The 23,650-nt window shown below is 50.9% G+C and overlaps 1 protein-coding gene across 1 annotated transcript; it reads left to right on the top strand.

The window, feature by feature from the left end:
* The first annotated feature begins 827 nt into the window (after nucleotides 1-827).
* RCC1L (RCC1 like) lies at nucleotides 828-14,851 on the top strand. Its single transcript, XM_072640134.1, has 11 exons — nucleotides 828-1,234; nucleotides 2,495-2,624; nucleotides 3,924-4,052; nucleotides 4,928-4,994; nucleotides 5,599-5,650; nucleotides 6,851-6,935; nucleotides 7,372-7,553; nucleotides 8,037-8,124; nucleotides 8,778-8,951; nucleotides 10,646-10,731; nucleotides 14,277-14,851. Exons 1-11 carry the CDS (start codon nucleotides 899-901, stop codon nucleotides 14,352-14,354), a joined length of 1,407 nt encoding a protein of 468 aa, XP_072496235.1. The 5' UTR covers nucleotides 828-898; the 3' UTR covers nucleotides 14,355-14,851.
* Nucleotides 14,852-23,650: the final 8,799 nt, after the last annotated feature.

The following is a 23,650-nucleotide window of genomic DNA, read 5'->3' as shown; positions in this document are numbered from 1 at the left end:
CACCGCCCAGGTCCTTGACAGCAAAGAGCAGGAAGAGCCCTCAGGGGCCGGGAAGTCCAATACTCTCATTTTACAGAGGGGGAAACTGAGGCCCAGAGATGGCTGCAGTGAGTGTCAAAGGAGCACTTCCTTTTGGAGCAGCTGCTGAGCTGGGAAGGTCCTTGGGGATCATGGGTTCGAATCCTCTCCTGTCACAGATGAAGACACCGAGGGTCAGAGGAGACCAATGACCTTCCTCCAACTCTTGTCCCCCATTTCCACTGGGTTCAAGGTTCCACTGGGATCTCAGACTCATCGTCTACCCCCGAACTCATACCTGCCCCTAACTTTTCTAGGTCCCTCATTAAGGCAAGGCGCATTTATTAGGCGCCTAGTGTGTGCTAAGTGCTGGGATTACAGACAGCCCTTGCCCTCAGGGTACATTGTAATGGAGAAGCCCGGATAAATGGGAGGCTGAAAGGGCCGGGGCGTGGCGTCCACAGGGTCTGTTGCCCCTCCTTTACAGAGAGGGATTAGTCCTGGGTCTTCAGGGGTCGGAGCTGGGTTTCGAACTCTCTCACCACAACGCCCTCCCCCCGCTCCTCCGGCACTGTCTGCTCTGAGCATGCGCCATGGAGATGGGTGGGGCGAAGCGCAGTCTCCGTTCTTTGCCCTGCGCAGGGAGTAGGGGGGGGGGGGGAGGAGGAACCGTCCTCCTGGTCTGCGCTGATTGGCTGGGACCGCCGATAAGGGTATCGCGTGAAATTCCTACAATGACGCCACGCCCACTTCAGTCCACATTCAACATGGCCGAAAGGGCTTCCCGCCCCGGAAACGGAAGGGGCGGGCTCCAGAGGAAGGAAAGTCAAAGGCTCCTCAAGATGGCGGCGCCTTAGGCAGGAGGCCTTCGAGTACGCCAATGGCCGGAGCTACGTGGAGGGGAGTGCGCGCGTGGGCGCGGCGCGCGGGGCCGCCGTTGCCAGGGCGCGCGGGCCCGTTGCTAAGGACGCGCTGGACGGCAGCTGGGAAGTCTCGGAGCCCGCGGGAGGCAGCCGAGGCCGAGGCTGAGGTTCCCGTCTTCCAGTACGTGGGCGAGCATGCGCGGCGCGCGGACCGCATCTTCACGTGGGGTTTCTCGTACACGGGCGCGCTGGGCGTGCCCACCTTCGTGAAGCCCGGCGCCGACGGGCGCGCCGCAGGCCGCAAGCCCCGCGCCATCCAGCCGGTGCCCTACCGCCTGGAGCTGGATGCCCGGGTGAGACGAGGGGGCGAGGCCGGGGAGGGCCGGGACCAATGAGGGCCGAGCTGGGGGCGGGGCCAAGGGCAGGCCGGGACCAATGAGGGCCGAGCTGGGGGCGGGGCCCAGGACAGGCCGAGGACCTATGAGTGGCGGAGCTGACGGGAATGACACGTGAGGGGCGGAGCCAAATGTGGGATGGGAATCGTAGGCAGGACCAATTGAGGGAGGAGCTTATGGGTGCCATGGAGGGAGGAGGAGTTCGAATCCAGCCTCAGACACTTCTTATCTGTGTGACCCTGGGCAAGTTTCCTCATCTGTAAAATGGAGAAGGAAATGGCCAACTACCCCAGTATTTCTGCCAGGAAAACCCCAAATAGAGTCACAAAGTGTTGGACAGGACCCAGTGAAAGATGAATTCTTGGCCCCTTGCTGACAGGCTCACGTTCACTCTCTCTCCAGCCTTCGGGCTGCTAGTTATACCCCTGCTGGGCCTCACCCCCACCTCCCATCCATGGTCTCCCCTGTCTTCCTTTCCCTTCTCTGTTGGGTCTCCCTCATGTAGAGCAGCCCCACCTTCTCCAGCCACCCCAGGTTTCATCATCATCCTGGGAAAGACACAACAAACACACCAAACCCTCCCTCATCTCTGGGCTGTGCTCTGTGCTCAGCACCGTCCTTTCCTGGCAGCCTCATGGAGCCGGACCCTCAGGAGGGAGGTGATTTGTTTCATTGAGTCAGTGGCAAGAACTGGGGCTTGAACCCAGGGCTTCCAGTTCCATTGCCTCCTTCCCTTCCTTCTCTGTCTTGCTCACCCGGCTCTTGAAGGTATCTTTTCTTAGGCCAAGGATTACCCAGTAGCCAAATCCCAGTCCCCTTGCCTCCTCCTCCTGGATTCCCTAGTGCATTCAACATTGTGCACCATCATCTCTCTCTTCTCCCTCAGTCCCCACGTACTCCACCATCTTGGTTCCCTAATCAGCTGTCTTTGTTCTCTTGGCTTCTTATCTCCATGCTCCTGGTCTCCTTGGATGTTATCCCGTGTCATAGCAGCCCCTGCCTCCCTCCTTTGGTCCAGGCCTACTGACATCTCACACACAATTTCTCCTCCAGACTTATCTCTTCCTAGGATTAGGATCTTTGGGTTCATCCTCGCTGTCCATCTTATCCTTGACTCTCATCCTTAACGAGCACATCTGATGAGCTGCTGAGCCCTTTCTGTGACTTATAGTAAGTGAACAAGATGCTGGTCCTTACTGTGAGGGGGTTGCCTTTCAGATTTCATCTGCTGCCTGTGGCTATGGATTCACGCTGCTGTCATCTCAGACCCAGGACATCACCAAGGTCTGGGGCATGGGCCTCAACAAGGATTCTCAGCTTGGGTTTCACAGGAGCCAGAGAGATAAGAGTGAGTGTCTTTGTGCTCCCATCACAAAGCTCCTCCTACTGGATTCTGTTTTGGTTCCTGGAAGAAATAGAAAATGGTCAGTGTAGATGAGACAGGCAGCCTGGAATGAAGTGAGGGCAAGAGGAGAGGAATCCACCTGCCTCCAAGTGCAATTTACAGATCCTGTCTGTAGTGACTGCAGCCCAATCCCTCTTGATTCCAGTGCCTTCCTTCTCCTTGAGAACAGGAACTGGTTTTTGCCTCTCTTTGTATCCCCAGCATTTAGCTCAGTGCCTGGCACATAGTAGGTACTTAAATATTTATCTGTACTTTGAGTCAGGAGAGACCTGAGTTCAGATTCCACCACAGACCAGTCTCTCCAAGTTTTCTGAGACTTGCTTATCTGTAAAATGGGACTGTGCTTGTAGCATGTGCCTCAGAGGTTTGATCGTGAGGCTCCCGTGAGACATAACTGAATGAAAAGAGCCGTTACACGGTGCTGGCCCTTCAGATCTCTCTGTTGTGAAGGAAGTGTTGTTTATGTTAAAACATTAGACGAATGTGACTGGATGCACTGCTTTCCTTTGGTCATTGTCAAGGAATACAGACCTAGAGCTGCAAGGGGCCTGAGGCTGTGGAGTCTGACCCTCTCATTTTACAGATGAGGCCCAGAGAAGATATCTGACTTGTCCTGGGTCCCCCAGCCAGGCAGCCTCTGGCTGAGATGGAATTCAAAGCCAGGTTTACATGCCAGTATTCTGCAGCGTTGGGCAGCCTCTGTGGTCCACTTAAGTCATAGTTGAGTTGCCTTGGCTTGTGTTCAAATGGCAAACAAAAAGGTATATTAATTTTACAAGGCTGGGGGAAGGATCATTCTGTGTGCTGCTGTTCAGTACTATCATGTTAGAAAACAGCTGAGAAGGTAAGAATTTTTCATATAAGTTAGACATAAGGGGGTGACAGTGGCCCAGTCAGGTCCCTGCTTTGTTGGACGGCAGAAAGTGGTCGCCAGCAGTCAGCCCACCTGGTTTAGTGCCAGCTCCTGTACCCTTCCTGGGCCTCAGTTTCCTCCTGCATAAAATAAGGGGATTGGTCAGGTTGGTATCCAAGCTCCTTCAAGCATTAATGCTGATCTCATGTGTAGGAGAGGTGAGTGGGTGGTGGAGTGACAGAATGCCTAATGTTGGGGGAATTCAAGGAGGTGGGCAGGGGGTGGGGGCGTCATGAGAGGATGTGTTCTGCATGTCTTGAGGGAATGAGATTCTTAGTCATGGCCTGGCTCAGGGAGAATGACAAGCCTTTGTTGGCTGGATGTCGCAGGCAGGGGGTATGAGTACGTCTTGGAGCCATCGCCAGTGCCGTTGCCTCTGGACAAACCGCAGGAGACCCGGGTTCTGCAGGTGGCCTGTGGAAGAGCCCACTCACTAGTCCTGACGGACAAGGAAGGAGGTAAGCTTGTTTGTGGCTGCGTGCAGGGTACCCAGGAGCAGCAGGGCCCTGTCCTTGCCTTGGGCCAAGTTAAATCGAGCGTGTCCGGCTCTCGGCATTTACCAAACGTGGCAACAGGAAGGATGAATTCTGATGTGCTAACCCTCTCACAGGCTTTTCTCGGCCCTCTGCCTCCCGTAGACATGGAAAGTGTGGCCTGGGGCTCTGGTGTAAGAGTCTTCTGTGAACTATCCTATGACTGAGCAGGCCCACAGCCCGTGGGGTGCCCAGGTTCAGTCCCCAAGCACAGCTTGTGTCTGTAGACTGTTGGGGGCTGAAGGAGCCCTGCTTACAAAGGCTTTGGCTTTGTCCAACTTTTGATAGGTACAGTCCTTTCCCCCTGGTTGGGTCACTTCTGGCCTACTTTGGACACCAGCCCAAATGTCCTCTGTGGACATTAGAGGCAGCTAGGTGGTGCCGTAGTGCACAGAGTGCCTGGCCTGGAGTCAGACAGACCTGAGTTCTAATCTGGCCTCAGACACTTACTATCTGTGTGACCCTGGACTAGTCACCTAAACCTGTTTGCCTCAGTTTCTTCATTTGTAAAATGGGAATAATGGTACCTACCTCACATGGTTGGTGTGAGGATCAAATGAGGTAATGTTTGTACAAAGGCCTTAACATGGGGCCTGGCACTTAGCTGGGGCTCCTCTCCTCCCATGCAGGGAGTGTCTGTCAGAATGAGAGTTTCCTCCTGTACCCTGTACTCCTGCCACACTTTGGAGACGTGAGGTGCTGCTGGTTGGGAGAGAGAGCTTTTATATAGCACCTACTGTGTGCTGGGCGCTGTGCTCACTTAGTGCTTTAACGGATTCATTTCATGGTGGATTTTCCAGTCTTCAGCATGGGCAACAACTCGTACGGGCAGTGTGGAAGAGCCATGGTTGCAGACGAGGTTTACAGGTGAGCCCTTGGGGACCCCTTGCCCTAAGGTCAGGGTGCTTTGCCTGCTAGGTCCTACATTCCAGGAGATGATGTCACTGAACAAATAAGCTACCTTAAGATTCACTTGCTCAGCCATTCCATCATACCAGATTAAAAGGTGGATGAGGAATCACTAGATGGTCTAGAAAGTTTTAGTTCGTATTTTTAAGGATGTCTTGAGAAGTGAATAATTCTTCCTTGTCTGGTTCCCCAGTGGGCACAACAGAATAGGATTGTCTTTCATTTGAGAACAGCAGCCACTCAGAGGCGTTGGCAGAGCCAGGTGCCCCAGAAGCAGGCAGCATGGGATTGGCAGCAAAATTCCGACCACTTTTCCCACCTCTGAAACCCCCTGTGTGACTCTGGGCAAGTGACTCGACTTTTCCATGCCCAGGCAGCTCTTTCTGCATCTGTGGATGGACACTCCCCCCGGCACAATCCCAGGGCCAGTCGGGGTCAGGCTGTTTTTGCGGACGTGGATCTGAATCAGCATAGGGAGGGTGACGTGTATGGAGAGGGCAGAGGGTGCCCATGGAGGGGTGGCCACTCATCCTTACATCTCTCTCCTTTTCTCTGCATGCAGTGAGAGTCACAAAGTGCACAGAATGCAGGACTTTGATGGACGGGTGGTGCAGGTAGGACAGTGAGCATTTCCACATTGGGTTTTAAGGAAGGAGAATCTGGAATGTGAGGCACTGGTCCCCACAGCATTGCCATGGGACCCTTTTTCTGGACAAATCACATTTGAGTGGAATGCCTGCCCTCCTTGACACCTGCAGAGAGCAGAAGAGCTCAGGGCCTTGGAGGGAGGCTGAGGGGATGGGGGACTTCCCCATCCAGGATGGGTCACAGTAATGAACCTGGGCAAGGAAAGGCCTCATGTAGCCATGAGGACAGTTGAGAAGGGTTTGAGAAGGCTGTCATTTGGAAGAGGGAGCACAACTGTCCTGGCAGGGTCCAGGGGCACGTTATTGGGGCTTGGAATCACGTGAGGGTGTCTGAGGGAGTCCCCTAGCATGAGGACAGGAGTTAGGAAGGAGGAGAAACTCTGAGTCAGGTACGAATTCATTGAGAAGAGGAATGAGGGGTGATGGAGGGAGGAGAGGACGTGGAGGTGTCCAGGGGAGTCCAGAGCGTCCCACCTTGGCCAGTGAGCCAAGGAACGATGCAGGGCCTGCCAGTCGATCCTCCTCCATCCACGTCTTTGTCTGCCAGCCCCAGACTAGGAAGCCTCTCCATAAAGGCCAGACTCCCCTGTGGGAGTTTCCAGGACCTCACAATCCAATTCCCACTGGCCTTTCCAGATTCGGGTCACTTTGTTCTCTATCTGTATTCTGTGTTCTGGCCAGACTGGCCCAATCCATGGTGTGTTGTCTACGGCCTCCCTGCCTTTGCCTGGAATGTCCTTCCTCCTGTCTACCCTTTGGGACTCCGTGCTACCTTCGAGGCTCCAGTCCTTGCCTGATTCCCCCAAAGCTTAGTGTTCCCACCTCCCTCTCAAAAGTCACTTTGTGTATGAGGAGGCTTGACTTATCCACACATGTGTTGTTCTCTTGTCAGATGCGAGCTCTCTGAAGGCTGGGAGGGTTTTCTCTGCCTAACCTAGCTCAGCTACTTCCACACAGATGAGTGCTTGTTGAATCAGATTGGATGGAGCCGAGCTGGATAATTAACTGCTTTTTGGGCTTGCGAGTCTTGCCCTGGCAGGGATGGACCCTCAGCCCTGGAGGGACCTCTTCCAGCTCTGAGGTCCCATGCTCAGGGACTCTTGGGGGTCACTGTGTGTCTTTAGCACCCCCAGCATGTTGATTCTCTGTTCCCACCTCTACTTGCAGGTTGTCTGTGGCCAAGACCACAGCCTCTTCCTGACAGATAAAGGCGAGGTCTACTCGTGTGGATGGGGGGCAGATGGGCAAACAGGTAGCATATGTTCAGTCTTCTCTGCTGGGGGCTGGGATGGTGAGGGGTCCGTATGTTAGAGTTGGGAGTTACTGTTCATGGCCCTTACTTCAGGACCCACCTCTCCTGAGAGTCATTTCATAGTCGCTCTTCCGCCAGACCTCTCGCTTTGACCATAGAGCTGGCCCAAGGACCCTGGTGTCCCACCCCAAAGCAGCCATCACTGGAACTTGAGTTAGGCAGCTTGATTCTTGTCAAAGTTTGTCACAGTGACTAATGAACGAGAGAGGCACTGCATGGTTTCAGTGGCTGGACCACAGAATCCTGCGCTTCTTACCTGGACTGGTGGGAGGCTCCTCAGATGTTCTCCCTGCAGTCACCTCCTTTCCCCAGAACATCCTGGTGGCCTTCTGAGGGATGTGGAGGTTTTCTGATGCCCTGCTTTGCCCCGAGGCAGGTCTGGGTCACTACAACATCACCAGTAAGCCCACCAAGGTCGGTGGCGGCATTGCTGGAGTCAATATAGTTCAGGTTGCCACCTACGGAGACTCCTGTCTTGCTGTGTCTGCTGATGGAGACCTCTTTGGCTGGGGCAACTCGGAATACCTGCAGCTGGCTTCCGTCACGGAGGCCACCCAGGTACTGGGGCAGGATTTCTGAGAAGATGTTGGTGTGTTCTGGAGGGGTTCAGGTGCTTCAGGAGATGCTTCTTGAGGCTTGTTACTCCCTAAAAAAAAAAAAAAACCCAGCCTGCTTTGAGGCTATCTCTCTTGGCTGCTTGGCATCTCTATGAGGGGGACTAGGAGCAAAAGCATGGAAGCAAAACTCCACGTTTTCCATTCTGGGTAGGGGCAGCCTTGGCCTGGCAGTCAGGAAGTCTGATCTTACTTTTGAGGAAGCTCCACTTGACTTAGCCCCCTGCACTTTATATAGTCAGGGAAGAAGGAGAAGAAACCCCGCCTCCTCCCTGCCCTGGCCAGCCCCTCAGCCACTTAAGCTGCCTCAGCCCAAAGACTGCTGGAGTATTTCTTCTGAAAAGCCCAGAGTTACCCATAACCCAAGCCAAAAGGCTCCTCAGATTTCTTGAGCTCGTTTCCCTGGTTGTCTCTTGTACACCCACAGGTGAATGTCCCCATGCACTTGCCCTTTTCTGGGATTGGGAAGGTCAAGGAGGCAGCCTGTGGTGGTACTGGCAGCGCAGTCTTAAACGGTAAGAGCCCCTTGGTCCAAAGCTGCTGGGGGTGGCTTGGGCACTGCCCTACCACTCCAGTCTCTCTCAGGGGGACTGTCAAGTTTTGCAGGTGAAAGGATCTCCCAGTGATTCTTGGATAACAGCAGGAAAAGCTGATTCCTTGATGATCCCCCTGGAGGGAAGAAGGAACCACTGCCCCCAAAGCAGACCTTTGCTTCTGGCTCTGTTTCCCTGTTCAGAGACAATATGCCAGGAAGTCTGATGAGCCACAGGCAGGGGTTCTGGGAGATTTGACCCCTAGGATCAAACATTGTGGACCTAGGACTTTTAGGAGAACCAGCTTCGTTAAAAGCAAACTAAATCTTTTTAAGAGCAGGCCTCGAGTTTGTTAAGCATTTATATGTTTGGCCTTGTCCAGATAGTGTACAGCTAGAAAGTCCTCCTGCTCTTCCCTGAGGTGGATAGATTGGTCTGAGCCAGATGATTCTCCCAAGCTCCGTCCTTGGCTGGAGCTACAGCAGAGTGGGGTGGCATCATGTGGGCAGTGGCCCCTGCACCCTTGCCATGCGGAAGGAGTGACCCATTTCTGTGAAAGTGTCTGTGTTTTCTAAAGAGAGGGAGGGAGGGAGGGCCAGTGAAATTAACTGCCTGTTCTTTTTGTTGTGATGTAGATGAAGGAAATGTTTTTGTCTGGGGATACGGGATTCTTGGGAAAGGGCCAAACCTCATGGAAACTGCACTCCCTGAAATGATCCCACCCACCCTCTTTGGCTTGTCGGATTTCAGCCCAGATGTCCGGGTCTCCCACATTCGCTGTGGACTTAGCCAGTTTGCTGCACTTACCAGTAAGTGATGAAGCAAAGCCAAATGAGACCAGTGCCCTCTTTGGTGTCTCCCTCTAGCCTGAGAGCCAGGTCTCAGATTTCTGAGCCCTCAATAGGTGGGAAGCTGTGGTCCACCTGATTGAGGGGCATACCCAGAAGTCATCGCCACTTAGCTTTGGGTCACAACATGTTTTTCTCCAAAAAGGGCTTTAGTTTACTTAGGTTCATGTAAAAATGGCTTTGTGTGTCTGCATGTGTATCCCAGGGCGGGGATGGCTCCAACATCCAGTGGCCTGGGGATGGCTCTCCCAGACACACAGATTCACCAAGAATCGACCCTGGGGGGGCAGTAGAGAAGTGGTTTGGTCAGACTGAACTGCTTCATCCGAAGCTGACACCACGAAGAAAGGGGAGCCCTTTGGGCCCAGCGAGGTGGACGTTCACGTTTATGTAGAAGTATGGACCAGAAAACACAATGACAGAAGCAAAGGCTGGAAAGTCAAGGCTTTACCTTCGTGTGTGTAAAGGATTTTTAAAAAATCACTTGGATCCCCGAGATCCTCAGATTCAGCACTGACAGGAGCTTTAGAGATCAGTGGGGCTAATTAGCCCCTTCATTTTACAGATGAGGAAATGGAGGCTTAGAGAGGCAGAGCCCCACCATGCCCTGTCTGCTGCCCCTGCCATCACTTCTGGTTAGGTGTTTCCTGATTTGGGTCTCTTGGCAAGTGAAATCCTATTTTGGAGTAGCCTTCCTCTGGCCTAGAATGCGCAGGACACACTGCACAGCTTGTATGGTTAACAGTGTTTGTGCTTGGGGGCCCTGGCTTCTTCTGTTTGTAGAGAGTACCATTGGAGTTAGAAAAATGTGGGTTTGAATCCTGACTCAGACATCTACTAAATCTGGGCAGGTCCCTCAGTATCTTCTCCTGTCAGGTGTAGATCAGCCAGCCTCTAATGTCCCTACCAGCTCTGGGCTGGGCTCCCAGAGGCTTGAGAAGTAGCATCCAGGCACCAGGGTGGCGGGGCCAAGGTCAAGGCCCTTCCTTTCTCGTGGCCTTGTTTTGGGGGCTGCCAGCCCCCCTGAATCACTGTCTCTGCGCATGCCAGGCTGGGCTATGAAGGTTTTTGTTGAGGCCGCAGAGGCAGGGAGGCTGCTTGAGTATCTACCCACCAGGGCTTTGCCAGCCCTCCAGCCTTATGCAGAGGAGGGTCCTCAGAGATGCAGATAAAACGGGCAGCGAGCTTTCTGGAGACTCTCATCGAGGAGGCTGGGCCAAGAGAGACCATGGAGGAGCTAGGACCCAGGGTCTTAGACTTAGTTTGGGGAGTGGAATGTGTGGGATGCTGGGTGTTTGTGATGCTGCAGAGCAACCCCTCTGCCAGTTGGAGATGATGCCAATGCCACCCAGGTCGTCAGCTGGCCCGTTCCTTCGGCCCTCAGTGTAAACCCTGGTCTTGAAGAGGGTTTGTGTTCTTGTTTCTTTTCGTGTGAAGGAGCATTCTGTGAGGCTTTTCCATTAAAGGGGACTGTTGTGGGAAGAAACAATCGTGGCCTGTAAAAACTGGTATTTAAGATTCCTTCTGTCCTGAGGCCTCTTTAGACTTGAGTCTGCTTGAATTGTGCTGGTTCTGGAAAGCCTTCTGTCCCCAGTTCTGTGCTCCGAGGCCAGCTCTTGGGGCCACCCCAAGCCAATGGTATCTTTTCTTTGCAGACAAAGGAGAGCTGTTTGTGTGGGGTAAGAACATCCGAGGTTGCCTGGGAATTGGCCGCCTGGAAGATCAGTACTTCCCATGGAGGGTAAGCCTGGCCTGCCCTTGGTGGTGGAGGGCGGGGGGCAGGTCACTGAGAGAGCAGCAGTAGCAACCTCCAGACCCCATGGGCCCCGTGAGCCAGTTTGTGCCAGGCCTTTTCTGACCTTCAGTTCACAGTGAGCCCCCAGGATTGCTAAGATGCTGACAGGGAGACAGTCAAGGCAGAGGTGGATGAAGGCCCATTGGCAGATGGTGCTAACCCCACCTGGCGTCCTGCTCCCTTGTTCTCAACAGCCCCGCCCAAGGACACCCGCCTGAGGACTGGCGCCTGTCCCATTGTCCTTAATTTCTGTGGCTCACTGGCTGGTCTCTGGGTGCTCAGTTGGAAGAAATGGCCTTTGCCCAGGCATCCCATTCTTCCAGCCTATACTCCAGGAGCAGGGCAGACAAAGCCTGGGCAGAGTCTGGCTAGAGAAGCACACAGAAGGGAATAAAAGCAGACCTTAGCTTCAAAGGGGAAAGTGGGGCAGCTCTGGAGCTGGCTGGCCAGGGCCAGGCTTGTGGGGGGGATCTTTGTAAGGTTATTTAAGGAGACGGGGGTATGTGATATGTGCAAAGCCGGAGATCCTCAGGGCCTCTCTTAGGTGTGGGATGGTCCTTGGGAGAAGGGATCTTGACATTGTCCTTGGAGCTTTTGGTGGATGGGGGCTCTACTTCAAGTTGGGCTGTGTGAAAAATGGGAAAGGCTTCTGTGAATATATAGGGTGTAAAAAATGAACATGCAGAGGCATAGGAGAATGTGGCTCTTAAGGGGCCCGAGATACAGATTTCCCTTTCAGAAGAACACCACTCTCCAGTGTCTGGAGGCATCAGCTCATGGGAGGGCAAAGGGAACTTAGGTTTCTGTTCTTACTCAGTGTTTGTCACAACGCCTGGAAAACCCAGCAGGGCCCGACTCATTTGTCCAAAGCTACGGGGGCCCCAGTGCAGAAGAGTGCAAAAAACATGGATGGGTTAGTTTTATTTTTCTTTGAAAGAGACACAGACACACACACAGACACGCACATACACAGACACACACACAGGCGCAAACACACACACAGACACACACACATACACACACACATAGCCCCTCCCTGGAGGACAGATAAGCCTTGATAATTGTGGGGCATAGTGGGAAGTCTCTTGGAGCTGCAGGCAGAACGCTTGGGCCTCCCTCACATCTACAGTGTGACCTTTGCAGTTCCCTTCACTCATTTTCTTGGGAGTAAAATGAAGCTCACTGTCACATGGGCTTTTAAGTCCAACTGTGTTGGCACCTAATTAAATTAAGAAACGGTTTCTTTCCTAAGACAGCTTTTTGCTGTGCCCTTTGGAACTGTGAAATATGATTATCTTCTCAAAACTGGAGTCTGATCAGAAATCCAACTTTAGGTATGAATTTTTGAAAAATGTCATTTACTGACTTACATGGAGGGAAAACTGAAGACTTTCAAACATCTGGTCTCTTTTTTTTTAACTTTGGTGTTTCTGATGGTTATAAGATTTGGGGGCAAATCCCTCTCTTACTGATTTAAGATTTGAGCACTTAAATTTTAGAAGGATAAATACGGAGATCGCCTGGTTTTCTTTCCTCTGAACCCTCCTTTTCCCCTCTTCCTTTTATGGGTGTCCCTACAGCCCAGACCTTTGGATTGCACTGATCAGCCAGGATGTAGGTGCCTGTTGAAAAGTGATCATGACTCCCAGTTGGTGTTGCCTTTCAGGGGCTCCTTTGTAGGAAGGAAGGAGTGTGGTGGAGCGGGGGTCCATATGTCAAGGGGTGGCCAAGATTGGAAATCCCCCTGGGTGCCTGGCCCTGGGCTCTGGCTCCTTAGTGATGGAGCTGCTCTCCAGTCAGGAGTTTGTCTTTGTAATTGTGAGTCAGGGAACAGCCTTGCTAACTCTACCCAGACTTTTACATCAATCACACAAGGGCCACTTGGGACTTTGAACTGTCCCTTTTCAGTAAAACCTTTTCAGCACCCATAGTAAAGCTTAGTTTAGTGGAGAAGTTGGACAAGTGGACCTTGCCATCAGAGAAGACAAAACCAGTGTGGGTGACCTTGGTTCAGGCTCTGTTAGAGGAATGGAAAATGTGTGGCACTTTGGACTGGCAGATCTCCAGTGAACCCAGAGCTTCTTCCCAGCCAGGGGCTTTTAGAAGGGCACCCCTTCATTTGTCATACCCACTGAGGAGTTCATAGCTAAGGCTGTCTTTGGGGGGGAGCGGTGATGGACCAACATGGAGAAGGAGATCCTGCTTGCAGACCAGGCTTTTTGGGTGTTAATGATCAGGACTCTAGATTTGGGGGTGAAGGGCATTGGGATGTTAGCACAGGTAGCTAGTGGGTCCACTTAGCAAAGACAGGAGTATGCTTTCCTGCGAGAAGGTAAATAAAGGCTTCTTTTGATGGTGATGGGGAGGTGGCCAAGAGTTCATATGAAAACTGTCCCCCATTGACCAGAGCAGGTGTGTGTGTGTGTGTGTGTTGGAATTGCTTTTCTGACTCACTTTTTCTCAGTCATTTATGGGAAGGAAGACAAAGCCCTCAGAGGCCCAAGTCTCGGTTCCCAGGATTTGTTTGCTTAATGGCCAGAGGCCCCAAGCAGCTTCATGGAGTCTGGCTTTAGCAGCACATCCCCAGAGGTACAAGGAGTCCCATCTGAGGGCCTGGCCCCTGGACAGACAGAGCATCCTGTGTCAGAGGTTTCCCCCTGGCTCAACAAAGCCTTATCATTTCTGTAAAATGCTACAGATTCCTATGGTAGCTGCTTAAAGACCAGAGTGAGATGGAGTGAGAGCTGTAACCGGGGGTGAGAGGCTTTGGAGGTGGACTGTGTCTCCATTTGTCAGAAGCATCCTCTTGGCAAGGATGCTGGCCTCCATTGAATCTGGGCTTGATTGGGGTGGGGGCAGAGCATTGAAGGTCTAGTGTCAGGAGTACCCTGGGGGCTGCTTTGGGGAGGGGGGCTCAGAGCCTTTAAGCCTCCCTGGGGGCAGCTCTTTGTGCTGGAGGGAGGCAGGTTGTTTCTGAAGCCGGGTGATAGATGGCTTCTGGGGCTATGGTTGAGAGGGTGACTCTACCATACTGAGGCTGATGGTTGTGAGGGTTTTGCTGATTTGTGTGAGGATGGTTCTGAGTAAGGGGAGCTTTGTTGGCATGAGTGTCCAGGTGTCCAGGGAGCATGTGCTTTGGGGTGAGGGGAGCAAACACAGGCTCACAGCTTGGAACCTAGCCCTTTCACACATTGTCTTGTTCATAGTAGCTTAGCTTAGGAGCTCAAGGGGAACAAGGCTGAGTGGAGCTGTGGAGCTGTGCTAGGAGTCCAGAATGGGGAGTCAGAAGACCCAGGGTCAAATCCTGGCTCTGACCTCTGGGTGGCCTATGGGCAAATTGCTTCCCTAGATATCCCTTTTGTCATCAGTAAAATGGGTGAGTGGCTGGGGGGGGGGGGGCGGGGGGGGGGGGAGGGTGAGATGAGCTCAAGGGCCCTCCCAGGTCTGATTTCCCAGCCAGCCTCACCCCTACTTTGGGTCTTGTTTTCTAGGTGACGATGCCAGGGGAGCCAGTACAAGTGGCCTGTGGGGTGGATCACATGGTGACTCTGGCGAAGTCATTCATCTAAGCCTGCCACCTCCCCTGGGTTCCAGAAGCACAGCCCCCTGGCCCTCGGTGCTCTCGGAGACAAGCCAGCCCCTCTCTCCTTGAGCTTCTGCCTTCTCTGAGCTGCATCCCATCACCTAGTCAGTCGGACTTGGTGGGTTTGGGCCCCTGGATCATGCTTCTGTGCTCCAGCCAGTGACTAGATCAGGGGAATCCCTCTGGGTGGAGTCTGTTAGGCCAGTGTGTGCACATGCTTGTGTGGTGGGGGTGAGGATGCAGCCCCCACCTTCCTTTCTCTCAGGGTCACATTTACGGCAAACTCCTTCCATGCCAAGGGTCATATGTACAGACTCCCAGTTTGGGGCTCTTTGTGGCCCTCCCTGGCAGCAGGGTGCTGGGCGGACTGCACCAACAACAGCCCTGCAGCAGTGGAGAGGGAGGCAGGGCCGCTGGCGCCAGATCTCCCCATTCATATGTTTCAACTTTTATCAAGCAAATAAAATGACAGCTTTCTATGGACACAGCAGTACTTTCTGGTGTTCTGGCCGGTGGAGCAGAAACTGGCCTTGGGCCCTGCTGAGTGTGTTTGATCAGGAAGAGATGACCCCGCAGAATTCACAGTTGACTTGGGGTTTCCATGGCCCCTGGTGAGGCTGCCAGAGCCTCATGTTCTCGGCGATTACTTCATTTGTGTCTGACCTGGCATCCCTGAGGCCGGCCCAGACCTAGCTGTGGGTAGACAGACTAGACCCCTCCTGTGCGTCCTTGTTCTGCGGAGGGAGGGAGGGAGGGACAGACTGTTTCAGACCCTGCTCTCTTGGGAATGTCTTGATGATGCTCTTAGGGTTCCCTGCTGCTGTCTGAGCCCAGGAGCTCAGTTAAATGTCTCTCCCCACCCTCCACCCCCTGCCCCCAGGACAAGCAGCAGGGCATGAGCCCCCCACCAAATCCCCTTCAAGTGAGCTTTGCTTGGGAGAAAAAAATTCAACCCACAAGTGTAACTTTATGGAAAGAATTTCACTAACTGTGCCTGTAAGGAAGCCTTTTCTCTTACTTTTTGAATAAAGCAAAATGTGTCATTTGTTAGTTGCTTATGGAAAACAAGGAAATGTTCACTGGGACAAGGGACTGGAATTCTAGCCACCAGCAGAGAGCTTTGATTCACCTGGCCATTTGGAAACTGGCCATGAAATGTTAAACTCTGGAAACAGAGGCACAAATTTGGGATTATAATGAAAGAAAAATAAAAAACATTTTACAGTTCAGTCTGCCAAGTTGAATAGCCCCCTCTGAAGGTCTGTGTTGCAACCCTGGCAGAGGTTAATGGCAGGAAAGAGAATGATGCCACTTAGGGAGCCCCCACGCTCCGGCCAGCGGGGTCTCCTCATTTTGATTTGTTAACAGGTCATCTCCACTAGCCACATGCGATCAACCCCTCATCACCAGGGACGTTGTTCCCTCTGCAGAGCGTTAACCTGAAACGGGAAACACAAACCAAAGCCTGCCTCTCCTTTTCTTTGTTCTGTGAGGGGCTGAACCTGCAGTAAGATGGAAATCCGAGTTTGCTCCAAGATGCTGCCCATGGCCATGGGCTGGGCAGAGCTGTGTGAGAGGGTGAGGGTTCTAGCCACGAGTCCATGGATCCATTAGCCTTTACTGGGTGCCAGATCCTGGAGGTACAGACGAAAAGGGGGCAGTCCCTACCCTCAGTTTACAATCAGTCAACAAGCTTTTATTCAGTACCTACTGTGTGTCAGGCTTAAACTGGGCAATGGGTAGACAAAGACTCAAGGAGCTTACAGCCTATGTGTAAGCATTTATTAAGCACCTACGCTGTGCAGGGAACTGGAGACCCAAAGAATCTGCTGGTATCTTCCAAATGAACTTCAATAAATTTCTTATGGCAAGGAGTCTAAAGCTCTCCAAACACCTGTATGACTTTGTGTTGTATTTCCTCCTTTGGGCCAGGATCTCAGGATTTAGAGCAGGACAGGACCTCAAAGGCTATCTAGTCTTAAAGATAAATCAACTGAGGCCTGGGGAAATTCAATGACTTGCCCAGGGTTATACAAGTAGCCAAGGGGAGAACTGGCTGATGATCCCTCAGATTTTCTCCAGCTCTGGCTGGGGAGCAGGGCCATGGGTTTCAAGGCCTCTAAGAGTCTTCACAGTCTTCCCCCATTTACCACCAGCTACCTTGATTTAGGGCTTCTTTGGACCTCTCTCATGCCCTTGTGTTTGGGCATCTCCCCTGCCCCTGCCAACCCCTCTTTGCAGCTTCCTTTTGAGTCTTGGCTTTTGTTAGATTATAAGCTTCTTGAGGGCAAGACCTATCAGTTTCTATCTGTGTTTGTAACCTGAGCATTTAGCACAATGCACATAGTAGGTGCTCAATGTTTATCGATAGCTCTGACTTTTCTGTGATCTTTGACTCTCAAAAGTTCATCACACTTCATAAAACACCTTCTTTTACTCTGAAAAGTACCTGAAACTTCCAACATGTCTTTTCTTAGATTTTTGTTTTTTTTTTTAAGTCATCGCTTATGTAGAAGCCAGTCTGGCCCCTTGACCCACTTTAATTTTTGTGGTGAAAAAAAAAAGCCATCCTGTATCTGTGGGCTACAAGTTTCCATTGGTGAAACAGTCGATGTCTGAGTTAAAACTTCATGAAGTGTGCTCAGTACCTCCTGGGTTATATGGGCACTTCCACCCATGCCACTCATAATCAGTTTATATCCAGCCCCAGCTGGCAGCCTGTGGCCTATCAGGTGATTTATAGTAGCCTTCACACAGCAAGTCCAATGAACAGCACAGACAAAAGATGGAGAAACACCCAGATCGCTTGACAACCTCATTCCTGTTCTGTCTACAAACTGCCAACAAAGCCTGGTTGGGGGAGTAGGGACAGGTTACAGGAGAGGAGGGCATCCGAATTTGTGCCTTGGCCTTCATTTAGAGCAGAGATTGTGAAAGCCTGTGAACTTGGAAATAACCAAATTTCACTATAATTGTTTTCCTTTGTAATACTGTGTATTTTATTTTATGCATGTAAAACATTTTGAGAAGGGGGCACTCCTTGGCTTCACTGGACAGCTAAGGGGGATCTATGACACCCCTCAATCTAAATTGAACCCCAATCTAAAAGGGACTGGATCCATCTAAATGGGCATAGAGTGCCATGAACTATCAGTGCATCTCCTGTACTGTGCCACTTTAATAGACCCGCCAGCTTCTGGTACATGTTCCATGGCAGAACTATAGTTGGACAGACTATAGAGATAGAGCATTTATTAAGCACTTAGTGTGTGCTAAGTGGGAGTTTGCTGCTGCTGACTGTTAAATTCTCACTTGTTTGCTTCACTCACCAGGAGCATCATCCAAGACACATTTTGTCTGTGTGCTGAGTAAAGCCTGGTGGCTTGAAAATTCCAAAGGCAAGGAACCATGTCTTATTTTAATTGTGTATATATATATATACACATACATATATGTAAATCCATCCATCCATCTTTCCATCTATGGGGCAGCTTAGTGGTGCAGTGCAGGAGTCAGGAGGACCTGAGTTCAAATCTCCTCTCAGACACTTGACACTCACTAGCTGTGTGACCTTGGGCAAGTCACTTAACCACAATTGCCTCATCTTGAGTCATCTCCAGTCATCCTGATGAATACCTGGTCACTGGATTCAGATGGCTCTGGAGGAGAAGTGAAGCTGGTGACCTGCACAGCCCTCCCTCACTCAAAACAAAGTCAAGTGCAAGTCATGTCATTACTTCTCTGATGGCATGGTCTTCTTTGGCAACGAAGGACAAACACACACATCCTTCCATCCATCCATCCATCCATCCATCCATCCATCCATCCATCCATCCATCCATCCAATCATCTATGCTGTAAGCCTACAAGCTTGAAAACTCCACAAAGGCAAGGGCTATGTTTATTTACACGCACATATGCATGTGTGTATGTATGTGTCTTTCCAGGGGTGTGCTGGAATCTATTTTAAAGAGTCTGTTGCTAGATTTTCAGTCAACATTTACACTTTAGAAATCTGCAGGCATTATAAATCAGGGTTTGATTATTTTGTTGATTGTACACACACACACACCACTTCCTATCACAAGAAAAGGAATTTTGTAGGATAGAAAAGTTTGTCGGTGTCATGTTCCCTATACATGCCCCTTGGTCCATTCTTCTTGGACTCTGGGTGTATTTGTGGGAGTGTAACCCTCCTGTTGGAGGGCTGTGTGTGTCATTTATAATTACTGTAGTGACATTTGAATAAATGCTTTTACTAAAGATCTGATTCTACTGGCACACTGGTTGGGGCTAATGAGCTAATGTTTTGGAGGACAGTCCCCAACAGGGTTTCCCTTGGAATCCTGGGAATAGTTTATAGCCAGGGCCCAACCAACCAGTGGTCTTATGAATTGGGAAAGAGGGCCTAAAGAGTGTGTTTAATGGGCAGCATTGTACTGCGAAAAAGACCTTGGATTCAGAGCCAGAAGTCATCTATACGTCCTCCCAGTTCTGCCTTCACTCTACATAGTTGGATCCTACAGTTTCCAATCCCTCTTCCTCCTCCCACCCCTAACCTTAACAATTTACTTCCTCTGTAAACCCACTCAGGTAAGGAATCCTGGCTGCTGCATATTGACTTAGAAAATCACATACTAACATTATCTATGTCCTATTGTATTTTTATTTTATTTAATAGTCCCCAGTTACCCCAATTGCATTTTAATCTGATTCTGCCACATGGCAGAGAGCTTTCTGTTTGACACCCCTGAGGCAGGGCTTGCAAGAGAAGGGATGAAATCACTCAGCTTTAGAAATGACAGCTTGGAGAACTGCCTTATAGCTGGGGCATGATGCATAGGATAACACGGCATTCATGACATCTAGTGACTGCCCTGAGATGGGAATAAGCCAGCTTCAGCCATGGACCACGCCTGAGGGAGAAGCCTGATGCTCTCTGGCTAAGTGACATGGGCATGTCATTTGGGCCTCATGTACCTCCTTTCCAGATCTATCATTCTCTGATTTGACTATCTAGGAAGAAGATCCACCTAAAACCCCTCATTGATTTTCTCATCTTCCCAAAAGCACTGAATTATGAAAAGGCCTTGGGTGTTCATTTCATCCACTGCTAGATTCTTGAGGTTTCAGTGTGCGGCTGGGAGGCTCTCACCTTGTTCTCCTTCCTATGGCATCGTGGCTGGCCTCTTTGCCTTCCTCCATGTCCATCCTGCACTCAGGGATTGGCTTTCCCTTCCTTAAATATTGCTGCACTCCCCTGAGAAAGAGACTCCTCCAAAATCTGTCCCAACTTGTTCTGGTTTCTACTTCCCCTCCTTCCTTCAGACCAGAATTTCTCCATCTCTTTGGTCACAGGAGCCCTTCACACTCTTAAATGTTGAGGACCTCCTACCCAAGAACTTTTATCACAACTCAGAGCTAGCACTATTTATCATATTAGAAATGAAAATGTCTTGGTATTGTTGTGAAAAGATTTGACGTGTGAGGACTCCAAGCCTGCAGTCACTGCTCTAGACTGATCTAACTACAGAATTCTCGGGGATTCCATCAGCACTGATTTCTTCTCCCTCCCTCTTGGTCTCTATTTCTCTCCTTCCTTATTTACCTGGCATTTATTTGGTATATGTTTTTCTATGTACATATTGCTTTCCCCAATAGAACACAAGGTATATTTCCCTCTATCCCTAGGACCTGGCAGGGCCATTGGAGTATTACCATTGGGTGTCTCAAAAGTCTTACTGTGTTGAACCAAATACTTGTTGATTTGAGAATTCAGATCTGGTAGGTGAATAAAGTCGCTTGAGGATGGGTAAGAGGATGTCTTCATCTCCCCAGCATCACGATGTAGGTTCAGAATCAGGAGAGAGGCTGAGTTATTTGCCACCTCTAATGCAGAGCTTTGTGACCATGGTCCATGATCTGGTCACCTGGTCACCACCTCCCCGAGCCCCTTTTCTTCTCTATAAAAGTAGGCCCAGGAGGACAGAGTACATGGCCTTGGACAGCATGCTTACTCCTAACCTTAAAATCTGCTGAGTTTAATAACAATACTGCTGACTCTCCATGTTTGCTGTGAGGTCCAAATGACAAATCAAACAACTGGGCTGTCATCAACCTTAAAACTGGATATCAGATGCCTGTATCACTGCTGCTCTGACACGCTGCCTGTGTGACCTTAGACAAGTCACTTAACCCCTCAGTGCCCCAGGCAACTTTTCATATGTAGAGCTGACTGCCCTGGCAGGCCTTTTCTCACTGGGAGTTCACTCTGTCACTATTTATATAATAGGAAGTAAACCTGAGGAACTGGTTATTTAGTTAGGAAGGAGCACTCTGAGCACAGTAGGCCTGGGTTCAACTCCTGATTTTGCCACTTACTACTTGAATAACCTCAGATAAATCATTCTGGACCTCAGTTTTCCCATTTGTAAAAGCAATGGGGTTGGACTGGATGACTTCTGAAGTCCATCTTTCCATTGCTCTAGAACCCCAAAGGGCATGGTAAGATGATGCCCAGGGCAGGGACAATTCAGGAATCTTTTCTTCCTTCCATCAGATTCCAAGTCCCAGAAAGCCCACTGGAGCAGATGGAAACATGGATCCTGACTACTGCTAAGTGGCGTTGTGTGACCTTGGGCACATCACTTTGCTCACTAGGTCTCAGTTTCCTCAGCTGAACTAGAGGGGCTCTGAAGTCCCTTCTTTGTCTAGACCTCGGATTCTGGGTCTCCCAGAGCACTGATTCATTTCCTTGTCTGGGGGGTGGGGTGGGTCTAGAGAGCAGGCAAAGGGAAGGAGGCAAGGGGGCATCTTGGAAAGACCCTGTCACACCTTGCTTTCTCTCAATCGGTTTGATCTGTACAAAAAAGACAATGTTTGGTTAACTTTTTTTCTCTGTTTTAATTAACACTTTACAAAGTACAAAATATACTGTCATTTGTTTGGGGACATTAGGTATTTTTTTCCTCTTTCTCTCTCCATTGTACAGTACGTGAATCTCCAGGATTTTTGTTTCTCTTCTGCCCAAGACCTCCAAAGAAATGGGAGGACACTGGAGGGAGGAGAGGGAACCCCGAAGTAGCCTCGTGGCTTCCCCCACTCCCTCACCCCACCAATATTCCCATCCATCCCAACCACAAGGCCAAGGTGCTCCAGAGTGGCTGATGCTGGTGGTGTAGCTGTTGGGTGACTCAGGGATGGTCCTAGCCAAGTGCTCTGGGCCGGCATCTTCAGAAAGAGGGAGGGACAACACATAAAAGAACTAGGAATGGGGGGATAGGGTGGGGATGGACGGGACACCAGTCAGAGAACAGAGAGAGAGCGACCGGTCACCCAACAGTCGTGAGCTCTCCTGCCCCTCACCCCTCACCTCTGCATCACTTCATTTCTGGTGGCAGCAGTGTTTGTGAACCCTCCAAGCCCTTCTGAGGGCCCCAGGGCCTTCCACATAAGAGAATTTACACTGTTATTACCCATGCCCAGTAGCTTCCCCAAATATGTTATTCCCACTGGGCCTTGTTTGGTGGCGACTTCTGGGCTCCAGGCCATGCCTGTTTCCCTGTCCAAGGTTTTGCTGGGGTTACACCTGGACCATGGTTCTGTAGCATTCCAGAGCAGGGAGAGATGGAGAAGGTAGTGGTGGCTATGGGGAGGGGGTGGGGAACTGCTCTTCTGGGGTCCAAGGCAAGGTAAGGAGCTGACCAGGTTACAACTGGCCCTCAATCCTGCCAAATGATATCACAATAGAAGGGAATCAGTTGTTCCCTCTTCCCCAGACCAGATGTTCCAGAATGTTCTTCCCTTGTCCCTTTGCACTCTTAATATGGTAGGAGGAGACATGATGCGTTAGAAAAAGAAAATACCTCATTGGCCTGAGCTACCAGAAGAAGCTAAGGTCTTCTGCCTGGTTTGGGGCTGAAAGATGGGATGGAAGTCTTGAAGAGGTCCATGCTCTCCATGTGAGGAGGGATGGGTTTAGGGGATGGGCAGGCACCGTACTTGGCGCAGGGGACAGAGTGTCCCGTTCTCCACAGGCTCAAAGTAACAACGGCCCCCAGGCTCTAAAAAGAGGGCATCTGAAAGAGGGATGAGGTAACACCACCAGCCAGGGCTGATACCCCTAAGGACATTCAGCATCCCTTCCTTTCTGTCCCCCTCCTGTGTCCTTTCTGGTCCTGCTACAGTACTTATTTGGAAAACAAACAAACAAAACTAAGTGCAACCATCAGAGAGATAGAAGGTGCACACAGCCACGCACAATGTACCGAGCATTCCAGGGGCAGCAGGCAGACAAGATGGGTGGGGGCCTCCGAGCCCAAGGACAGAGGGGTCCATGACATTACTGGTCACACACTCTGTAAACTGCACCGATAAGCAAACATCTAGCCAGGTCTGTCCCTCAATATTGAGTGGATTAGATACCTTCACACACACACACACGCACCCAGATACCTTCACACACTCACACATCCATCCAGATACCTTTACACACTCACACATACACATCCATCCAGATACCTTCACCCCCCCATCCAGACACCTCCACACACCCACACACTTTCATCCAGATACCTTCACATACATACACACACATACACACACACACACACACACCCATCCTTCCATTCAGATAGAAAACCATCATTTTGGTTACTCCCAGAAGGCAAATGTTCACAAGAGGACCCTCTCTGGTTGCTGCTAACTTTCAGACAACAAATTGACATCCCTCCCATTCCAAGAGGGCAGATTTTGGCTCTTCCTTTCCTCTGCCCATCCCGCTACTTTTTAAAGACCAATTTTCCTACCCTCTGATCAATGAGTTCTCAGTCCATCTGTCAACCAAGGTATTTTCTGCCAGTCATCAATCCACACCATGCCCCAAGCTGAGAAGAGAACCTGGCCCACAGAGCCTTTCCAGAGGGTCTTGGAACTTTACCCCAGGCTATGGAACCATGGCTTTCTAGACAGTCCACCAAGTCAATCATATCCCCAGAACCTCAATGGAGAACTTAGGCTGTCTCAGGTACAAGCTCTTAACCTATCCCATTGCTTCTGGCCTGATACCGAACATCCTAGAAGCCATGGAAATTGGGTAGGACCACTTGGGGAAACTGACTCCTGGAAGGCAGAAAAGTAGAGAGGGCCCTAGCTTGGTGTTCACCTGCACGCTCCTCCCTCTCCCTTTCCCCTGTAACTTCCTGTCCATTACATGTCACGGTCTGACTACAGACACTTGGCTAGGGAGTGATCCTTCCTTCTTGAGCTCAGACTGCCCCATTC

The sequence above is a fragment of the Notamacropus eugenii genome, chromosome 2 (genome assembly GCF_028372415.1).
Source record: "Notamacropus eugenii isolate mMacEug1 chromosome 2, mMacEug1.pri_v2, whole genome shotgun sequence".
NCBI lineage: Eukaryota > Metazoa > Chordata > Mammalia > Diprotodontia > Macropodidae > Notamacropus > Notamacropus eugenii.
This window is presented reverse-complemented; position numbering and strand designations above follow the sequence as displayed.

Bases quoted from the DNA above. Each gene is read 5' to 3' on its own strand.
- RCC1L (XM_072640134.1), top strand. From the start codon at position 899: ATGGCCGGAGCTACGTGGAGGGGAGTGCGCGCGTGGGCGCGGCGCGCG. The intron at 4,053-4,927 runs GTAAGCTTGTTT...TGGATTTTCCAG, and splicing joins CCTGACGGACAAGGAAGGAG to TCTTCAGCATGGGCAACAAC. The intron at 5,651-6,850 runs GTAGGACAGTGA...CTCTACTTGCAG, and splicing joins TTGATGGACGGGTGGTGCAG to GTTGTCTGTGGCCAAGACCA.